The sequence below is a fragment of the Tachyglossus aculeatus genome, chromosome 12 (genome assembly GCF_015852505.1).
Source record: "Tachyglossus aculeatus isolate mTacAcu1 chromosome 12, mTacAcu1.pri, whole genome shotgun sequence".
Classification (NCBI taxonomy): domain Eukaryota; kingdom Metazoa; phylum Chordata; class Mammalia; order Monotremata; family Tachyglossidae; genus Tachyglossus; species Tachyglossus aculeatus.
In genome coordinates this window covers 6,489,558-6,508,105 of record NC_052077.1, presented here as the reverse complement: position 1 = coordinate 6,508,105, position 18,548 = coordinate 6,489,558, and the positions used below count along the sequence as shown (strand labels likewise).

The following is an 18,548-nucleotide window of genomic DNA, read 5'->3' as shown; positions in this document are numbered from 1 at the left end:
AGGGCGAGGGGAGGCCTCTGCCTCGCACGGGGTTAATTTTTCCAATCACACGAAGGGGGGAGGAGATTTCTCTGTAGACAAGTAATGGGTGATGGATAAACGTGCGGGCACTAAGACCGCAAGGCATTCATTCCTCCTACGGTTCGATGCAGAAGCTCAGAGGAGGAGGAGGAGGCTAGGAAGAGGAGGAAAGCAATGCTAAATCCAGGATCTATCTGAGGGAGCGAGACAGAACAGGGAGGGGGAATAAAGCCTGGGGGGTGGGGGGTGGGGTGGGGGGCATCCCAGGAGCAAGGCCCTGTCAATTATTTCTCTATTTTTGTACATAACACGTAGCGTCTCTGAAGAAGGCGGTCCCCATGAACATGTCAGTGTTGACTTTGCAAGAATACGAATTTGAAAAGCAATTCAACGAGAATGAAGCCATTCAATGGATGCAGGAAAACTGGTAGGTGATGATTTGGTGAACTACTGCTTCTGGGTGGCATTTCGGGGGCAGCGTCTGTCTTGTCGGGGTACCTTATTTCACTCATTCATTCAGTCGTATTTATTGAGCGCTTACTGTGGGCAGAGCGCTGTACTAAGCGTTTGGGAAGTACAAATGGGCAACATATATTCGGCGTCTGTGGATCGATTAGCCCTTTTAACTGTACAGTGAGCCAATTTATTGTAAGTTACTCTGACCCTGCATACCTGCCAGTGCTAAGCGCTTAGTACAGCACTCTGTACACAGTAGGTGCTTAGTAAATATGATTGAATGAATGCTACAGTTTACAGTAGGTGAATGGGTCAACCTGGCTGTGTGTACGTTTCTATCTAGCCGTGTTTATGTTTACATATATGGATAGAGACAGACTGTAAACATACTCACCTAGAAAACGGTAAATAAGAGAGGTGAGTCAGAAAGGGACAAAAAAACAGTGATTTGGCTGATGGGCTCTGAAAGCCAGCAAGCAAAATAATTTGAAGATCTGTGACCTCGTCCCGGATTTTCTCAACATTTCGGGGCTGGCTACAAATGGGGTCTGATGAGAATGTGTGAGGAGGCCCTCTCCCCACGCCCCCCACCCTATCCTGTTCACCCTCCCCCTTCTCCATCCTCTCACCATCTCCCTTGTCCTTCCTTTCTCCTTGCACCTCTCTGCCAACACCACTTCCCCATCTCTTGCTCCCGTGCCCCCCTTCCATTCCCTTCCTCCCAAACCTTCCTGTCCCTTTCCCCCACCCCAGTTAGGAGGGCCAGGATAATAATCGCCCGGATGCGATCACAGACAACAATAACGAGTCCACCGAAACCTAACCTGTGGAGACATGGCCTTGGGGAACTTTCTTTTAAGGACCCAATCGGCCACCCATGTTAACTGGCCAGGGCCCGGACTTGGGAGTCAGAGGTCGTGGGTTCTAATCCCTCCTCCACTGCTTGTCTGCTGTGTGACCTTGGGCAAGTCACTTAACTTCTCTGTGCCTCGGTTATCTCATCTGTAAAACGGGGATTGGGACTGTGAGCCCTACGTGAGACAACCTGATTACCTTGTCTTTGCCCCAGCGCTTAGAACTGTGCTTGACACATAGGAAGTGCTTAACAAATGCCATTATTATTGGAGAGATGGCTCACTTGCTCCTGGTTCAAGTTCTCTGAGAAGTCAAGATGAAACCAACCCCCTCGGCGTCATGGTCCTTGGACGGGGGAGGTAGAAAGGACTGGCAAAAAAAAAAAAAAAAGTTCGAATTGAGGGAGACATCATGGGTTTCCTCCTCCAACCACTTGAAAAGGCGTGTTAGGTGATAGTGTCATCTTGCAATATTTATCAGGAGGACCATCTAATGCAGTGATCCCTTTTTTTTTTCCTCCGGTGGGAATGAATCTGCTTGAGGATTTCGGCTGCTTTAATTCGAACAATAAGTCACCCCCCAAAGCTGGACTTTCCTCCCCAACCCAGCCCCCTACCCAAGGCCCATAGGCAGGGGGCTGAGGATGGAGAAGCCTTGCCCAAACAGAGCCCCCTCTTAGCAGCATGGAGCTCCGGATGTTTCTGCCTGGGTGCATATGCTGAGCTGAAGACATAAACACACAGACATATACACACAGGCACACAAACCTACACACACACCTCCACTCTCCACCCCCCCAAAACACACACACACACACACACACACACACACACACACACTTGTGTACTGGCCAAAATCTCCCTGTTGCGTCCTCAGGCCGGACCGATTGATCGCAGCAGCATTGGCTGTTGCATTTGTTGCATGCATTTGTTGCATTTAAGCCTCAGCGTGGCCCCCCACCCCAGGTCGCCCCACGTGCAGACCCTCCCTCCAACCCAGGTCTCGCCGGAGCCGTTGCGATTGCAAGCCCTGGCTGCAGCAACGTGGGGGGAGGGCTGGCGTGGCATGGAGGTAGAAAGCCCGGGGCCGAGAAGGGGGATCATGTAGCGAGGAGGAGGGGAGGGAGGAAGGGGCTCACCCGGGTCCTTTTCCGGGAGCAGGGGAGGGGCCTGGTGGCTGCAGCCTCTCCACCCCAACGTGTGCTGAGAGGTTGGTTTTCAGCTCAGACTTCCTTCCACCCCCTGGAAAAATTCAGCATTGAACAGGCCTTGATGCCCCATCCCTTCACCAGAGCACCTTCAGTTCTTCCATTCCACCGTCCACGCCCCCCTCTTTGCACCCCCACTTCTGCTGGGGGAGAAGTTGGGGGGTCGAAGATGGGGTTTGGCGCCACACTGTGCCTCACGTTTCAGCATCCACTCCTTCTGCCACTTGCACCCCTTCGCTGGGGGTCTCCAAGCGCCCACCACCTCCTCTCCTCTCTGGTCCAGCAGCCTGAATGACCCCCGGCCTCCAGGAGCCTGCTCTATTTTGTGCCCTCGGCCTCATGACCAATTCCGCTCTCGGCTCTACCCCTCATCTGGCCTTCCTCCCCATCCCCCTTTTCCTGCCTCATCCTGCACCCCTAAACCACACACCCCACTCCCCGGCTCTTTTCCTCATCCATCCCTGCACCTTTCCTCTCTGTATTTTTGTCCCCCTGCGTTCACTGTCTTCCTTACCAGCCCCTCCTCTCCTTTTCTTCAATTAAATCCTCACATACACCCTACTCTGATTCCACCGAACAGCCTGGAATCTTGGAATCCTCTATTCTCTCCTTTCCTTTCCAGCTAGGCCCCTGTCTTTGGCCTGCTCCATCCGTCCCGGCTTGCCCTGCTCTCTGTATGTCCTTGTCCTTCTTTGCTACAATCTATCTGTTCACTCAGCTCCCTCGATTCACTTCCGTGGCCAGGTGGATGGAGTCTGGGCCTGGAAATCAGAAGGACCTACTAGTCCTGGCTCTGCCACTTAATAATAATAATTATGGTACTTGTTAAGTGCTCACTATGTGCCCAGCACTGTTCTAATCACTGGGGTAGATAATAATAATAATAATGATGGTATTTGTTAAGCACTTACTATGTGCAAAGCACTGTTCTAAGTGCTGGGGAGGTTACAAGGTGATCAGGTTGTCCCACTAGGGGCTCACAGTTTTAATCCCCATTTTACAGATGAGGTAACTGAGGCCCAGAGAAATGAAGTGACTTGCCCAAAGTCACACCGCTGACAGTTGGCAGAGCCGGGATTTGAACCCATCACCTCTAACTCCAAAGCCTGTGCTCTTTGCACTGAACCATGAAGCTAATCAGGTTGGACAAAGTCCCTGTCCCTCATGGGGCTCAACTCTTAATCCCCATTTTACAGGTGAGGTAACTGAGACCCAGAGAAGTGAAGTGATTTGCCGAAGGTCACACAGCAAATGGCGGAGTCAGGATTAGAATCCAGATCTTTCTGACTCCCAGGCACATGCTCTATCCATTGTGCCGCATTGCTTCTCGACAGCACTTCTCAACATACTTGTCTGCTGTGTGACCTTGGGCAGGTTACTTTACTTCTTTGTACTTCAGTTACCTCATCTGTAAATTTGGGATTAAGACTGTGAGCCCCCTGTGGGAAAGGGACTGTGTCCAACCCCATTCGCTTGCATCCACCCCAAAGTTTAGTACAGTGCCTGACCCATAGTAAATGCTTAACAGATACCACAATTGTTATTCCTCTTCTGTTCACTTCCTTCAATAGTAGTCATGATAATATTAATAGTGGTACTTGGTAAACCAAGCTGTGAGGTAGAAACAGTGCAGTCAGATCAGACGCAATCCCTACCCCACATGGGGTTAGCTGTCTAAGGAATTTAACCTTTAATGGAGAGGGGACTCAATAAATGACCTTATAAATGCTTTGTCCCACTTATTGATGATGTTGACCCTGCTCCCTTAATCATTTCTGTAGCCCTCCCCGTATGAGTCTTAAGCCAGCCTTTAGGCTTACTTTAAGTATCTTCCCTGTTCTTACTTCACTTACCTCATGGTACTGAGGGGTACGATCTTGTTGCCTCATAATAATAATTGTGGTATTTGTTAAACTCGTACTGTGTACCATTCACTCATTCCGTCATATTTATTGAGTGCCTACTGTGTGCAAATCACTGTACCAAGTGGTTGGGAGAGTGCAATATAACAACAAACAGACACATTCCTGCCCACAACAAGCTCAAGCACTGATCTAAGCACTAGGGTGGCCACAAGATAAACAGGTCGGACACAGTTTTGTCCCACATGGGGCTCACAGACTCAGGGCAAGGGAGAACAGGTAATGAATTTCTGTTTTATAGATGAGCAAACTGAGACCCAGAGAAGTGAAGTGATTTGCTCCAGATCACACAGCGAGTGGTGGAGCCAGAATTAGAACCCAAGTCCTCTGATTCCCAGACCCATACTCTTTTCTTAGGCCAAACTCATTCTCATTTCTACAGTGTTACCGGATTTCAGAGCCAAAGCTGGTCGTCCGAGACTCTCATGAGGGTGGTGATGTGCTCTGAGGATCCTATAGAGACTTCCAGGTTTCTAGAGAAAAATCAATTACAATAATTAATAGAAATGAAGTTACTAATTAGTTACCTTGCAGAATGGAAGCAGTATGTTTCTGAGGGATGCCAGCGTTGTATGTTTTTAATTTTTCAGGTCATTGAATTTAATAAACTTTTGATCATTTTTTGAAATAGTTTTGACAACACTGTAATAAAACCTGGTTTAGATGTGCACTTTTAATTGAAAGGAGAATAGTTAATAATGGGCAAAAAACCTCCACTCTTGCCCTTTTTTAATGGTATTTGTTAAGCACTTGCTAAATACCAGACACATAGACCCCATTGCTTCTTCCTCTTCGGATTCTGATTGTTGAGGTTTTGAAAAGTGAAAGTGATATATCAGGTTCCGAAAGTGATATATCAGGTTCCTATTGTCTTAACCAGGTTCTGAAAGTGATATATCAGGTTCCTTGATTGTCTTAACCTCAGGATTAAGATAAGCATTTTTTTTTAACCTTCTTCTATACAGAAGCAGCATGGCCTAGGGGAAAGAGCGTGGGCTTGGGAGTCAGAAGATCTGCGTTCTGATTCCTCTCAGCCACTTACCTGCTGTGTTGTCTTCAGCAAGTCGCTTAACTTGTTTGTGCCTCAGTTTCTTCATCTGCAAAATGGGAGATTAAATGCCTGTTGTCTCTTCTATTTAGACTGTGAGCCCCATATGGGACCCGATTATCTTGCATCTGCCCCAGAATTTAGTACAGTGCTTGGCATACAGAGAAGCAGCGTGGCTCAGTGGAAAGAGCCCGGGCTTTGGAGTCAGAAGTCATGGGTTCAAATCCCGGCTCTGCCAACTGTCAGCTGTGTGACTTTGGGCAAGTCACTTCACTTCTCTGGGCCTCAGTTACCTCATCTGTAAAATGGGGATTAAGATTGTGAGCCCCCCGTGGGACAACCTGATCACCTTGTAACCTCCCCAGTGTTTAGAACAGTGCTTTGCACATAGTAAGCACTTAATAAATGCCATTATTATTATTATATAGTAATTGCTTCAACAAATACCACAATTATTATGGAGAAGCAGTATAGCTTGGTGGAAAGAACACAGCACTGGAAGTCAGAGGACCTGGGTTCTAGTCCTGGCTCTGCCACATGTCAGCTGTGAACCTGGGCAAGTCACTTAACTTCTCTATGCCTCAGTTGCTTCATCTGCAAAATGGGAATTAAGATTGTGAGCCCCACTTGGGACATGGACTGCATCCAACATGAATAGCTTGCATCTATCCCAGTGCTTAGTACAGTGCCTAACACATAGCAGTTAACAAATGCCATAAAAAATAGTGTTATTATGCAGAAAAATTCAGGTGCATTTGAAATTCAGAATAGAAAAAGACATCTGCTCATCCAGTCCATTTCCCTTTCTATAAAAAGTATTGCCTCCTCTAACTTCTAGAGAAGCAGCATGGCGTAGTGGATAAAGCACAGGCCTGGAAATCAGAAGGTTATGGGTTCTAACCCTGGCTCTGCCACTTGTTTGCTCTGTGACCTTGGGCAAGTCACCTGACATCTCTGCCTCAGTTACCTCATCTGTAAAATGGGGATGGAGACTGTGAGCCCCATGTGGGAGAGGAATTGTGTCCAATCCAATTTGCTGGTATCTACCCCAGTGCTTAATACAGTGCTTGGCACACAGTAAGTGCTTAACAAATGCCATAATAATTATTATTACTCAATTCGTGTGCATATGTGAGTTTGGGGAGTGAGAGAGAGACAGCATCTTTAGAATTCAAAGCTGACTGTCTTGACTTCAGTTCATTTTCAACCATGTTCGTTGTGGACAGGGAATGTGTCTGTTTATTATTGAATTGTACTTTCCCAAATGCTTAGTACAGTGTTTTGTACACAATGAGCGCTCAATAAATACGATTGAATGAATGAACTGCAGGACGGGGGCATGAGTCTGAGGAGATGGGACATTTGGAAATTAAATTGAACTATACCCTCTGGAGGATGGACCTGTGGTTTCTGAGAATTTCTACTTAGACTTGCCACCCATTTATTTCTTCCTGAGCACAACCCCAGAGACAAAATGATAAACCCATTCATTCATAGAATTACCTTGTATAATATGAGCCTGTATAAAATTAGTTGTAAGGCAGTTAATCCCTATTAAAGTTTTAAATTTTGAAAGACTTTGTGGTATTATACTCAGTAGAAGTGTATGAGAAAGGAGTTCTTCAGTATTCACCTCCAACTGATCATAGCTACAGCTGCAGTTGGAGTTTTAATATAAAATTTTAATATAAAGGTACCTAGGCTAGCCTCGTTATGAAGGCCCCAAATCGGCTTTATTAAGGAACAGCTTCTAAGGATAATTTAACTGGTTTAGTTTGTAGCATAGCAAATATTACTGGACTAGGGAAAGCAGAGATGAAGTTCACTTTTGCGGTGGAGGTATTGTTATTAAAGCTGAAAAGGGAAACTATTTTGAGAAATTGTGATACTGGTGAGCCCACTGTCGGGTAGGGACTGTCTCTATATGTTGCCATCTTGTACTTCCCAAGCGCTTAGTACAGTGCTCTGCACACAGTAAGCGCTCAATAAATACGATTGATTGATTAGACAAGAGAAGCAGTTTGGCCTGCTGGGTAGAGCATGGAAGTCAGAAGGACCAGAGTTCTAATCCCAGCTCTGCCACTTGTCTAATGTGTGATCGTGGGTAGGTCACAACTTCTCTGTGCCTCAGTTACCTCACCTACAAAATGGGGATTAAGACTCTGAGCCCCATGTGGGACATGGATTGTGTCCAACCTGATAAACTAGTATCCACCACTTTGCTTAGTACAGTGCCTGACACATAGTAAGTGCTTAACAAATACTATGAAATTAAAAAAAATACAAAAAAACTAGTGTGGTGACATAGCAATTTATCCAAATGCCATGTGCTGTAGTCATTGTGTATCATTTAAACTGAATAATGGAAACTTTAATATTAAATAATATTTTGAAGAGGGCAGATATAGAGTTGGTTGGACTTATTAGGAAAAATCTCAAAACATGAATGATCAGGTTTATATATTGCAGTTCTGCCATCATGAAGAGAATACAGTCCAGGTCCTTTAAAATACAGCTCAGAGCTTATTTAGCTTTTGTGAACTGTTAACTCTGATATACTTATTGACGTAAAAAAGATTATGAGAATATGTTAAATGACAGTGGGAGTCAATACTATACAAATCATTTCCTTTTAAAATTCACAGTACATTAGCATGAAAACCAAAGGCATTAACTTATGAAATTGAATAAATAACAATCATAAATATACCAAAGCTACCTTTATAAATAAATACATTATATTGGATATTATCTGGAAATAGATCGTGTATTTTAAAATGAAAATATTAAAATGTTTTTAAAATAACAGAATTATGGTAACTTCAGTATGAGTTTATTGCCTCGTAATATTTTAGTTAAACTAGCAATTGAACAGAACTAGCATCTGAACTTTTCTAGAAATGTAAAATAACGTTTTCCTTCTGATTTTTGCTGGATACAGTTTCTTTTCCCTATTCTGAGTTCAACTCTGGCACAGAAGCCCTGCTTCACAGACAGCTTCCCCAGCAAGGGAGCAAAATTTATTGGTTATCTGGAAAATGAGCCAAAAGTTTTTGACTAAGCAGTAAGTCGGCAGTTTTCCCTTTCCTGTATTTCTGTGGCTTCCCAGGTTTAATGCAAACGGCTGTAGATGACAGCAACTCTAGTTGTAATTGTCTGGCCAATAATCATTATCTTCTGATATCTGCTGACATAGTCCTCACCAATAGGAAAGCTGGAGACTTGTGGTGACTGCTCTAACGTGTTACATCACAAAAAGGGCTTGCCCAAACTCACTCTCAAATCTCCCTCCTTCTCCCTTGCAGTGTCTTAGAGTGATTTATCCATGTATCAAATGATTTTACCTTTGGTCTTTACACAGTGGTGGGCTCAAGACCGCATTCTCTGATTTAGTTTTGTCCATTCTAAAATCTTAGGTTTTACATCTTTCTATTCACTTTTGCCATTCAGAAATATAATTTGAGGTGTGTCGTTCCCCAGAGGTGTACTAAAAGAAAAACTATTTAAATTGAGACGAATGTCTACGTAACATCTAACTTCAGGGGAGGAAAGTTTGTGCTGATATAAATTTTCAACAACTCAGAATAAGGCGTGGGTAGTAAATCCACATTTTATCAGTGGCAGGCTGGAAATTCAAGATATCTTCACGGATCATCTCACTGTTATAAAAGCTGTGGTTTCTATCGCATGGATCTTAAATGTTATTCAGAAATTATGTACAAAATTGCAAATACTTTACCAGAGTAAATCTATTTTAGTGGTACAAATGTGGTAAACCATAGAATAATTTCAAATAAATTACCTTTTAGTCATTCTCCCAATTTCACAAGGATTGTGCCAGATATCTGTACCAGATATGGCCAGATAAAATGTATCCCTTTGCACTGATGGCTGATTAATTTTCAAAACATGCCTTACATACAGTACTGAGTTGACTTGATAACCCACTCCTCAGAACTTGGCTGCTTTGTATTGCATTAGTGCAGCATCACTATGTAGCTCAGTAAACACTAAAAGTAGGGTAGGAGGATGTGGCCTAGTGGATAGAGAACAGGCCTGGGAATGAGTCTGCAGCCTGTCTGCTGTGTGACCTTGGGCAAATCACTTCACTTCTCTGTGCCTCACTTACCGCATCTGTAAAATGAGGATTAAGAGTATGAGCCCTATGTGGGACAGGGAGTGTGTCCAAGCTGATTAGCTTGTATAATAATAATAATAATGATGATGATATTTGTTAAGTGCTTACTATGTGCCAAGTACTGTTCTAAACGTTGGGGTATATACAAGGTAATCAGGTTGTCCCACATGGGGCTCACAGTCTTAATCCCCATTTTACAGATGAGGTAACTGAGGCACAGAGAAGTTAAGTGACTTGCCCAATGTTACACAGCTGATAAGTGGTGAAGCCAGGATTAGAACCCATGACTTTGGACTCCCAAGCTCTTGCTCTTTCCACTAAACCATGCTGCTTCTGTATCTACTCCAGTGATTGGAATAGTGCCTGGCACTTAGTAAGTGCTTAGCAAATATCATAATAATAATTACTATTATTATTATTATTATGGTTTACTTCTAAGGAAACATGGTCAGAAGAAAGAACAAGCCTAATTCTGTAGGCTCAAATTCAGAAAGTGCAACCAAGCCCTCTGGTTCCATTAGGGCCAGACAGAGGGTGTAAACAGAAGGGTTATACTTGTAAAACAATACCGTGGCTGTGACAAAGTTGATTCAGCTCTGCTTTTTACATTATAGTAAAATTTGATATAGGAGGAAAACTGAAGGATATAATCACCAAACCATGGAAATGAACCGAATTGTTGTTACACATATCTACCAGGTTGTTAAAATTCCGTGGCCCTGTTCTCCCTCCTTCTCTAAACTGTAAGCTTCTCATGGCAGGGAACGTGTCTGCCAACTCTGCTGTGTGAACCCTCCCAAGCTTACTATAGTGCTCTGCTTAAAATGCACTCAATACCATTTATTGATTGATTGATTCACTTAAGAAGACACTTTCACAAGTTGCATTTAAACTAAATTTTGGGGAAGGTTAAATCTGGGGAGAAAAGCAGCTGAGCAGGGGTTTTAAATATTCAACATGGGTTGGGTCTTGCAAGAGTTAAACAGTGGGAAGGTGAGAATTTACTTGAAAGAGAGAGAGCCAATGTAAATGTGAATTTTTGAGGTGGTTTGTGGTCTGCTGTGCTCCTGGCCTGAGCTTTCTTTGAGCTCTTGTTTACTCCCTTTAAACCAATTCCTCCTCGTGATACAGGAGACTAGAAGTGAAGTGACGTTTCGTTCCTGCTACTGACTGGGAGATGGGACAGTGCTTTTCCAAAGCAGGTCATTATTCCAATCGTCTTAACAGATCTAGAGGATGCCAACAGGAACAGGAAAGGTGGAAAAGAATTCAAGGGGAGTTGGAGTCATAGTGAGCTCGGAGTCATAGTGAGCTCGGAGTCATAGTGAGGAAAAGGCAAGTAAGAGAGTGAGATTGCCACTGTCTTCTCTCCCAAACTCTTCTCTCCAGCGCACATTTTCTGTATGCCTTAAATACTGATCAATTATTAAAAAATGTATAAAATATCTGAGTCCTCTAGGATTTAATTCTTGTCTTTCCCACTGACTCAGTGACTTAGAAGAAGGGATGTAATAAGGCACAGCCATTTTCCATAGTGCTGTGGGAGGTTTTATGTGATCAGTCAATTCATCGAGGGTATTCATTGAGTGCTTACCATGTGCAGCGTCCTGAACTAAGCACTTGGGAGAGTATAATACAACAGAGTTTGTGGACGGGTTCCCTGCCTACAAGAAACTTACAGTCTACAGGGGAAGTACCAGGGTTTGTTCAGGTTGGGAGAGTGTGATGGCAGCTTCTGTTCATTCATTCATGTGTTCAATCGTATTTATTGAGCGCTTACTGTGTGCAGAGCACTGTACTAAGCGCTTGGGAAGTACAAGTTTGCAACATATAGAGACAGTCCCTACCCAACAATGGGCTCACAGTCTTGAAAGGGGAGACAGACAACAAAACAAAACACGTGGACAGGTGTCAAGTCATGCCACTACTTCTCTGGACTGTAAACTCATTGCGGACAGAGAACATATCTGTCATATTGTTATATTGTACTCTTCCCAAACGCTTAGTACAGTGCTCTGCATGCAGTAAGTGCTCAATAAATAGGAGTGACTGAATGACTGCTCTCCACATCTCCTCCTCCCTTCGCCACCCTGATTTTTGCCACCCCTGGAGTTGGCAATCTGAGAATCACCTGTCATTGAGCAACGATGTGTCAAGGTCCTGGCCCCCAAAATCCAACCCACACCTCACCATAGTGTTGTGGTGAAACAACTAAAAGAAAAGAAATACCTGTCATTATCCCTATTATTTGTTAGGGGGTCAATCAATGGTATTTGTTGAGTGCTTACTGTATTCAGAGTACTGTACTAAGCACTTGGGAGAGTACACTACAATAGTAGACATGTTCCTTGCCCACAAGGAACTTACAGTCTACAGGGGAAGACCAACATTAAAATAAATTAGGGATACGTACATAAGTGTGTGGGCCTGAGGTTGCAGTGAATGTCAGATGTTTAGGTGACAAAGAAGGGAGAGCAAACGGGGAAAGAGGACGTATTTAGGGAAGGCCTCTTGGAGGAGATGTGACTTTTTCAGGTGGGAGAGTTGGTGGTCTGTCGGATCTGAAGGGGAAAGGATTTCTGGGCCAGAGGGAGGACATGAGTGGGGGTAAGTGGTGAGATAGACGAGATCGAGTTACAGTGAGTCGTTGGGCATTAGAGCAAGGAAGTGTGAGAGCTGGGTTGTAATAGGAAATCAGTCAGGTAAAGTAGGAGAGGGCAAGCTGATTGAGTGCTTTAGTGCCAATGGTCATGACATGGAGGAGGGATGGACAACCACTGGAGGTTCTTGAAGACTGAGGAGAGATGGAGTGAAAGTTTTTTTAGAAAAATGATCTGGGCAGCAGAGTGGAGTATGGATTGGAGTGGGGAGAGACAAGAGGCAGGGAGAAGAGCAAGAAGGCTGATGATCAATCAGTCAATCAGTAGAATTTATTGAGCCTTTACTGTTTTTGCAGCGCTCTGTGCTAAGTGCTTGGGAGAGTACAGTAGCATTAGTACAGGTGATCCCTGGCATCAGAGTTTATAATCTAATGAGACAGACAGTAAAATAATTTATGGAAAGAAGGGAAAGTGGATAAGTAGAAGAGTACTTGAGTAATAAAGTATGTACATATCTGTAATTTATTTTTATTAATGTCTGTCTCACCCTCTAGACTGTAAGCTGATCAGGGAATGTGTACAGAAACTGTTGAATGTAATAATAATAATAATTATTATAATATATCACCATATAATAATATATAATATTATAATCATATTATTATAATTATAGTGTTAACTGCTTACTATATGTGATAAACTGTACTAAGCTCTGGGGAAGATACAAAATAATAAGGTTGGACACAGTCCCTGTCCCACATGGGGCTCAGAATCTAAGGAGGGGGGAGTAGGATTTAATCTCCACTGTACTCTTCAAAGTGCTTAGTACAATGCTCTTCATAGAGTAAGCACTCAATAAATACCATCGATTGATGTAAGGCAATACATATAGAAATGCTACAGGTTGTTGTGAGTGTATAAGTGCACAGCTGATGCAGAAGGATTGAGTTACAGGGGATATAACCTGGAGAGAGGAAAAATTATGCCTGTCCAAATACAGTGTCTGACCAGTGAGCTCCATTTTTTTGTAGAGTCCTGGCAATGACTCCTCTGTTCTGCTGGGAAGGAAGGGGGGAATGGAGCCCAATAATAATAATGATGATGATAATAGTAATTATATTAATAATAATATTTGTTAAGTGCCTACTATGTGCCCAGCAGTGTACTAAATGCTGGGGTAGATACAAGATCGTCAGGTCCCATATTCATTCATTCATTTCATTCAGTCATATTTATTGAGCGCTTACTGTGTGCAGAGCACTGTACTAAGCGCTTGGGAAGTACAAGTTGGCAACATATAGAGATGGTCCCTACCCAACAGTGGGCTCACAGTCTAGAAGGGGGAGACAGACAACAAAACGAAACATGTTGACAGGTGTCAAAGTCATCAGAACAAATAGAATTAAAGCCAAATGCACATCATTAACAAAATAAATAGAATAGTAAACATGTACATGGGGCTCACAGTCTAAGTAGGAGGGAAAACAGGTTTGAATACCCATTTTGCCAATGAGGGAACTGAGACACAGAGAAAAATGACTTGCCAGAGGTCACACATCACTAAGTGGCGGAGCAGTGTTTAGAACCCAGGTTCTCCATTCGGGGCACAGTCCAGCTGCTCTCCATTGATGGTAAGATTGTTGTCAGTGTAGAGCAGCCATCACAATCCTTAATTCTCGACTCAGAGGAAGTTAGGTATTGTGTGGGACACATGCTGTTCAGGGAAAGAGTTGTTAGCCACTTCATGCATCTATAAGGGATAGGAAGAGAAGTAATAATAATCATAATAATAATGATGGCATTTATTAAGTGCTTACTATGTGTAAAGCACTGTTCTAAGCGCTGGGGAGGTTACAAAGTGATCAGGTTGTCCCACAGGGGGCTCACAGTCAATCCCCATTTTACAAATGAGGTAAATGAGGCGCAGAGAAGTTAAGTGACTTGCCCAAAGTCACACAGCTTGACAATTGACAGAGCCGGGATTTGAACCCATGATCACTGACTCCAAAGCCCGGGCTCTTTCCACTGAGCCACGCTGCTTCTCTATAGCCACAGAAGTAGTGTGGCCTAGTGGATAGAGCACTGGCCAGGGGGTCAGAAGGCCCTGCAGTCTAATCCCGGTTCTTCCAGTTGTCTGCCGTGTGTCCTTGGGCAAATCACTTCACTTCTCTGGGACTCAGTTACCTCATCTGTCAAATGAGGATCAAGACTGTGAGCCCCATGTGGGACATAGTGTCCAACCTGAATAGCTCATATGTACCCCAGCATTTAGTACAATGCTTGGCATATAGTAAGTATTTAACAAATACCACAGTTATGGTTATTATTATTATTAATAACAAATACCATTTAAAAAATAGGAGTGATCCTCTGTTCTGAATCAAACCCCTGCAAGGGACCTTCTTTCAGTTTATACATTAGTTTCTGTAGGGTTCACTCAGTGCTCAGGGATTTGGTTTTACCTCTGATTGTTGAAGTGTCTATAATTCTCATGCTGCCCCTTTAGTGTTTCTTGTCATTCTTTTCTTTCATATTATTATTTTTCTTTCCCTACATGTCAGTTGCCAACCCCCTTCTCTCCTTATTCTTAGATTGTGAGTTCCTCATATTTACTGTCATTGTACTAAGCCCTTGGGAAAGTAAAGTACAATAAACAGACACAATGAGCATACATCCTGGTACTTCTTTCCTAGCATTTATTCCAGTGCTTGGCACATAATAAGTACTTAATAAATACTATTACTACTGCTATTTCCAGTATGCTACTACCTTAGCTATTCAGATTGAAACCATTATTGTGCTTCATTACTGAACTCTTTTTACTTTAAACCTCTAATTAACTCTTTGAACTTTAGACTGTAGGCCCCATGTGGGACAGGGACTGTGTCCCATCTGATTACCTTGTATCAACCCCAATGCTTAGTTCATAGTGCTTGGCACATAGTAAATACTTAACAAAAAGAAAAAAAAAACATTAGTTTTAATCAGTTGTCTTTGCCCCAAATCAGCAACTGAAAATATTTACTTGCTTACACAGAGGGATTGGCCTTTCCTTGCCTCTGTCAGGAGGAGATAGACACTTGCTGTTTCTAAATGCCAATAGTAATTTGAATAGGGAAGTAATTACTTGTGTAAAGTTTTCCTATGCTCCGTATTCCCACTTTGTTCAAGAAATAGTTTACTTTCATGTCATAGTATTTTCTTGGTCAGAGAAAATATGGTAGTGAGGAGCCATGTGATATAACATCTTTAAGCACTTGATATTCACCCCACTCTCAGCCCCACAGCACTCATGAACATAGCCATAATTTATTTTCATGTCTGTCTCTCCTTCTAGACTGTGAACTCCATGTTGTGTCTACCAACTATGTTGTATTTATACCTTCCCACGCACTTAGCATAGTGCTCTGCATACAGCAAATGCTCAATAAATGTCAATCAGGGATCAATTGATTGATACAAGTATTTCGACCTTTAGGTGATGAGCAGTAGTAGTAAAAAGCATTTGTTGAGTGTGCTGTAGAGGCAAGACTTTTGTGTCTCCGAGGTACTTAAGTCTTCACAATCCCCTATAACACTCATGCCCCCTGCCCATTACCTCCTCTTATCTGTACTTTACTGAACTCACTGTCTCCCCTGCTAGATTGTAACATCCTTGAAGGTAGGGATCAGATCATGAACACTATCATGAATTCTATTACAATCTCCCAAGCACTTAGTCCTGAATTAGGCACTCATATACTGTTGATTGATTAACTAAACTAATAATAGTAGTTGGCGTATTTGTTAGTTGCTATGTGCCAAGCACTCTATTAAGTCCTGGGATAGATACAAGAATAATCGTGTCAGACAGCCTCTATCCCCACATGGGACTCATATTCTAAGGGGGATGGAGAATTGATGAGAAAACTGAAACACAAAGAGAAGTCAAATGATTTGCCCAAGCTCACACAGCAGGCAAGTGGAGGTCAGGATTAGAATCCAGGTCTCTACTCCAGGTCTCCAGCACTTAGAACAGTGTTTTGCACATAGTAAGCACTTAGTAAATGCTGTCATTATTATTACTCTTTCAAATAGGCCATAGCTCAAACAAGTTTGTCCAATACAGGTTTGTCCAAATTTAATATTGCTGCTCAAATCTTATTTCAGTTATCTTAGAAGTGAAATTTTGAAAACTTATTTTCCTTAACTGTAGCTTTTTATCTTTCAGATAACTCTCAGTTAACCTTACAAGATTTATTAGCCTTCCAATGGCTCTGTGCCCTAGCCCTGAGTTATACTTGCACCAAAGACCGAGATGTCTCTTCACTGTAATGGGTTATTTATGTCCCATATGTCGAGAATAATGGCTGATACTCACAAGTATTCTGGGACATCAGGCTTCTGTCCAGTGACTTGTAATTCAATGGGTAATGTTAATTAAAATGTAAATGCATTTAAACAGCATGACTCACCTTCAAGGGGTTAATTGACATTTCATAGGATATTTGTTCAGAGCTTTGAAGTTGGAAGCCTGTCACATAAGAAGTTTCTGTAAAAGAAGACTTTAGGGTTTGATGAAGGGCTTGAGCTTGCAAACAATTCATAAAAGAATATAACCTCCAAGTCAGTAAGCATTTAAGAGCTGATAGCATTGGTTAGAGTCTCCATCAGTAGGAGTGAGCAGCTGACTACCTCACAGCTCTCTAACACACACATGCACACCTCTCTCCAGTATTTATAGAAAGCGTTAAAAGGCAAGGTTTTGTTTTAATTTTAATGGCATTTGTTAAGTGCTCACTATGTGACAGGCACCATCCTAAGCACTGGGGTAGATACAAGATAATCAGGTTTGAAACAGTTCATGTCCCACATGGTGCACATAGTCTTAAACCCCACTTTGCAGATAAGGTAACTGAGACACAGAGAAGTTAAGTGACTTGTCCAAGGTCACACAACAGACAAGTGCTGAAGCCAGGATTAGAACCCAGGTTCTCTAGCCCTCACGTCCATGCACGTTTGATGCTGCTTCTCATGAGTAAATGACAACAGCAGCAATATGGGAAGAATTTTTAGTAGTGCATGCCCACACCCTGAGATAAACGTACCCCCAGATGGCATATGGTGAAGACTGTGGGCCGCTTTTGCACTGCGGACACAAAGCTTTGTCATAGAAGTTTGCAGGCCAAGCATAGGGGTGGGAAGCAATTCCTCGAGGGGAAGAATGGGGCTCAGTATTCAAGTGAGAGAGTAGAGAGATTCTTTGTTTTTGACTGGAATAGATTAAATGTCAGCACATTGGTTTTGAGGTTTCCTCTGGCTAAAATAATCAGATTATCTCCTAAGCGAAGGCTCCATTCAAGTTTGAAGCCAAGATAGTAGAAGGAGAGGCAGGGAACAAGGAGATAAAACCATCTTGGAATCCAGACTGACACTAGAGATAGCCAAAGAGCCACTGCTCTCTGTTAGTTTCCTGGAAACATCCTGGTTTCTGGATATGCCCAGATGTGCAGAGTCCAAGAAGGAATTTCTAGAATTTATTAGCCTGGAATACTACCTTGGGCTCCCACCATTTTAAGCATGTGGGGGGATGTGGAGCAGTTGTTACTAGAACCTATGAGTTGTCCATTCGTCTCCCTTCCTTACCCTTCATATCTCTCCTCTTCTGACTGTAGTGACAAAAACACAGGCTCTCAGGATCGCAGGTTCAATTTTAGGGCACCAGATGGGGAATACATTGTAGCAAGTAATAAAAATAATAATTATGGTATTTGTTCAGTGCTTACTATGTGCCAGGCACTATACTAAGCACAGGAGTGGATACAAGCAAATCAGGTTGGACACAGTCTTGTCCCTTAAGGGACTCACAGTCTCAATCCCCATTTTACAGATGAGGTAACTGAGGCACAGAGAAGTGAAGTGACTTGCTCAAGGTCACACAGCAGAAAAATGGAGGATTAGAACCCATGACCTTCTGATTTCCAGGCCCGTACTCTATCCACTACGCCATACTGCTTCCATGAATGCTTCTCTGTCCTTGTTATCAGTCAATCAATCAGTTTATTGAGTGCTTGCTGTGTGCAGAGCACTATACTAAGTACTTGGGAGAGAACAACATAACTGAGTTGGTAGACACAGTCCTCACCCATAGTGAATTTACAGTGAAATAAGCATGGTGGACAGGGAATGTGTCCACCGATTCTGTTTTATTGCACTCTCCCAAGTGCTTAGTTCAGTGCTCTGCACACAGTAAGCAATCAATAAATACATCTGATTGGTTAGGAGTTGCTTGCTCATAGATCCTCAGTTCATCTCTTCTGTG

General features: G+C 43.0%; 1 protein-coding gene across 1 annotated transcript in view; it reads left to right on the top strand.

Annotated features, from left to right (window-relative positions):
• The first annotated feature begins 331 nt into the window (after positions 1-331).
• The window catches only part of ELOVL6 (ELOVL fatty acid elongase 6), a 134,801-nt gene continuing 116,584 nt past the window's right edge, over positions 332-18,548 (top strand). Inside the window, exon 1 of the mRNA XM_038755279.1 lies at positions 332-448. Within this exon, the coding sequence (XP_038611207.1) occupies positions 360-448 (89 nt within the window). The 5' untranslated portion in view covers positions 332-359. The remainder of the gene's footprint in view (positions 449-18,548) is intronic.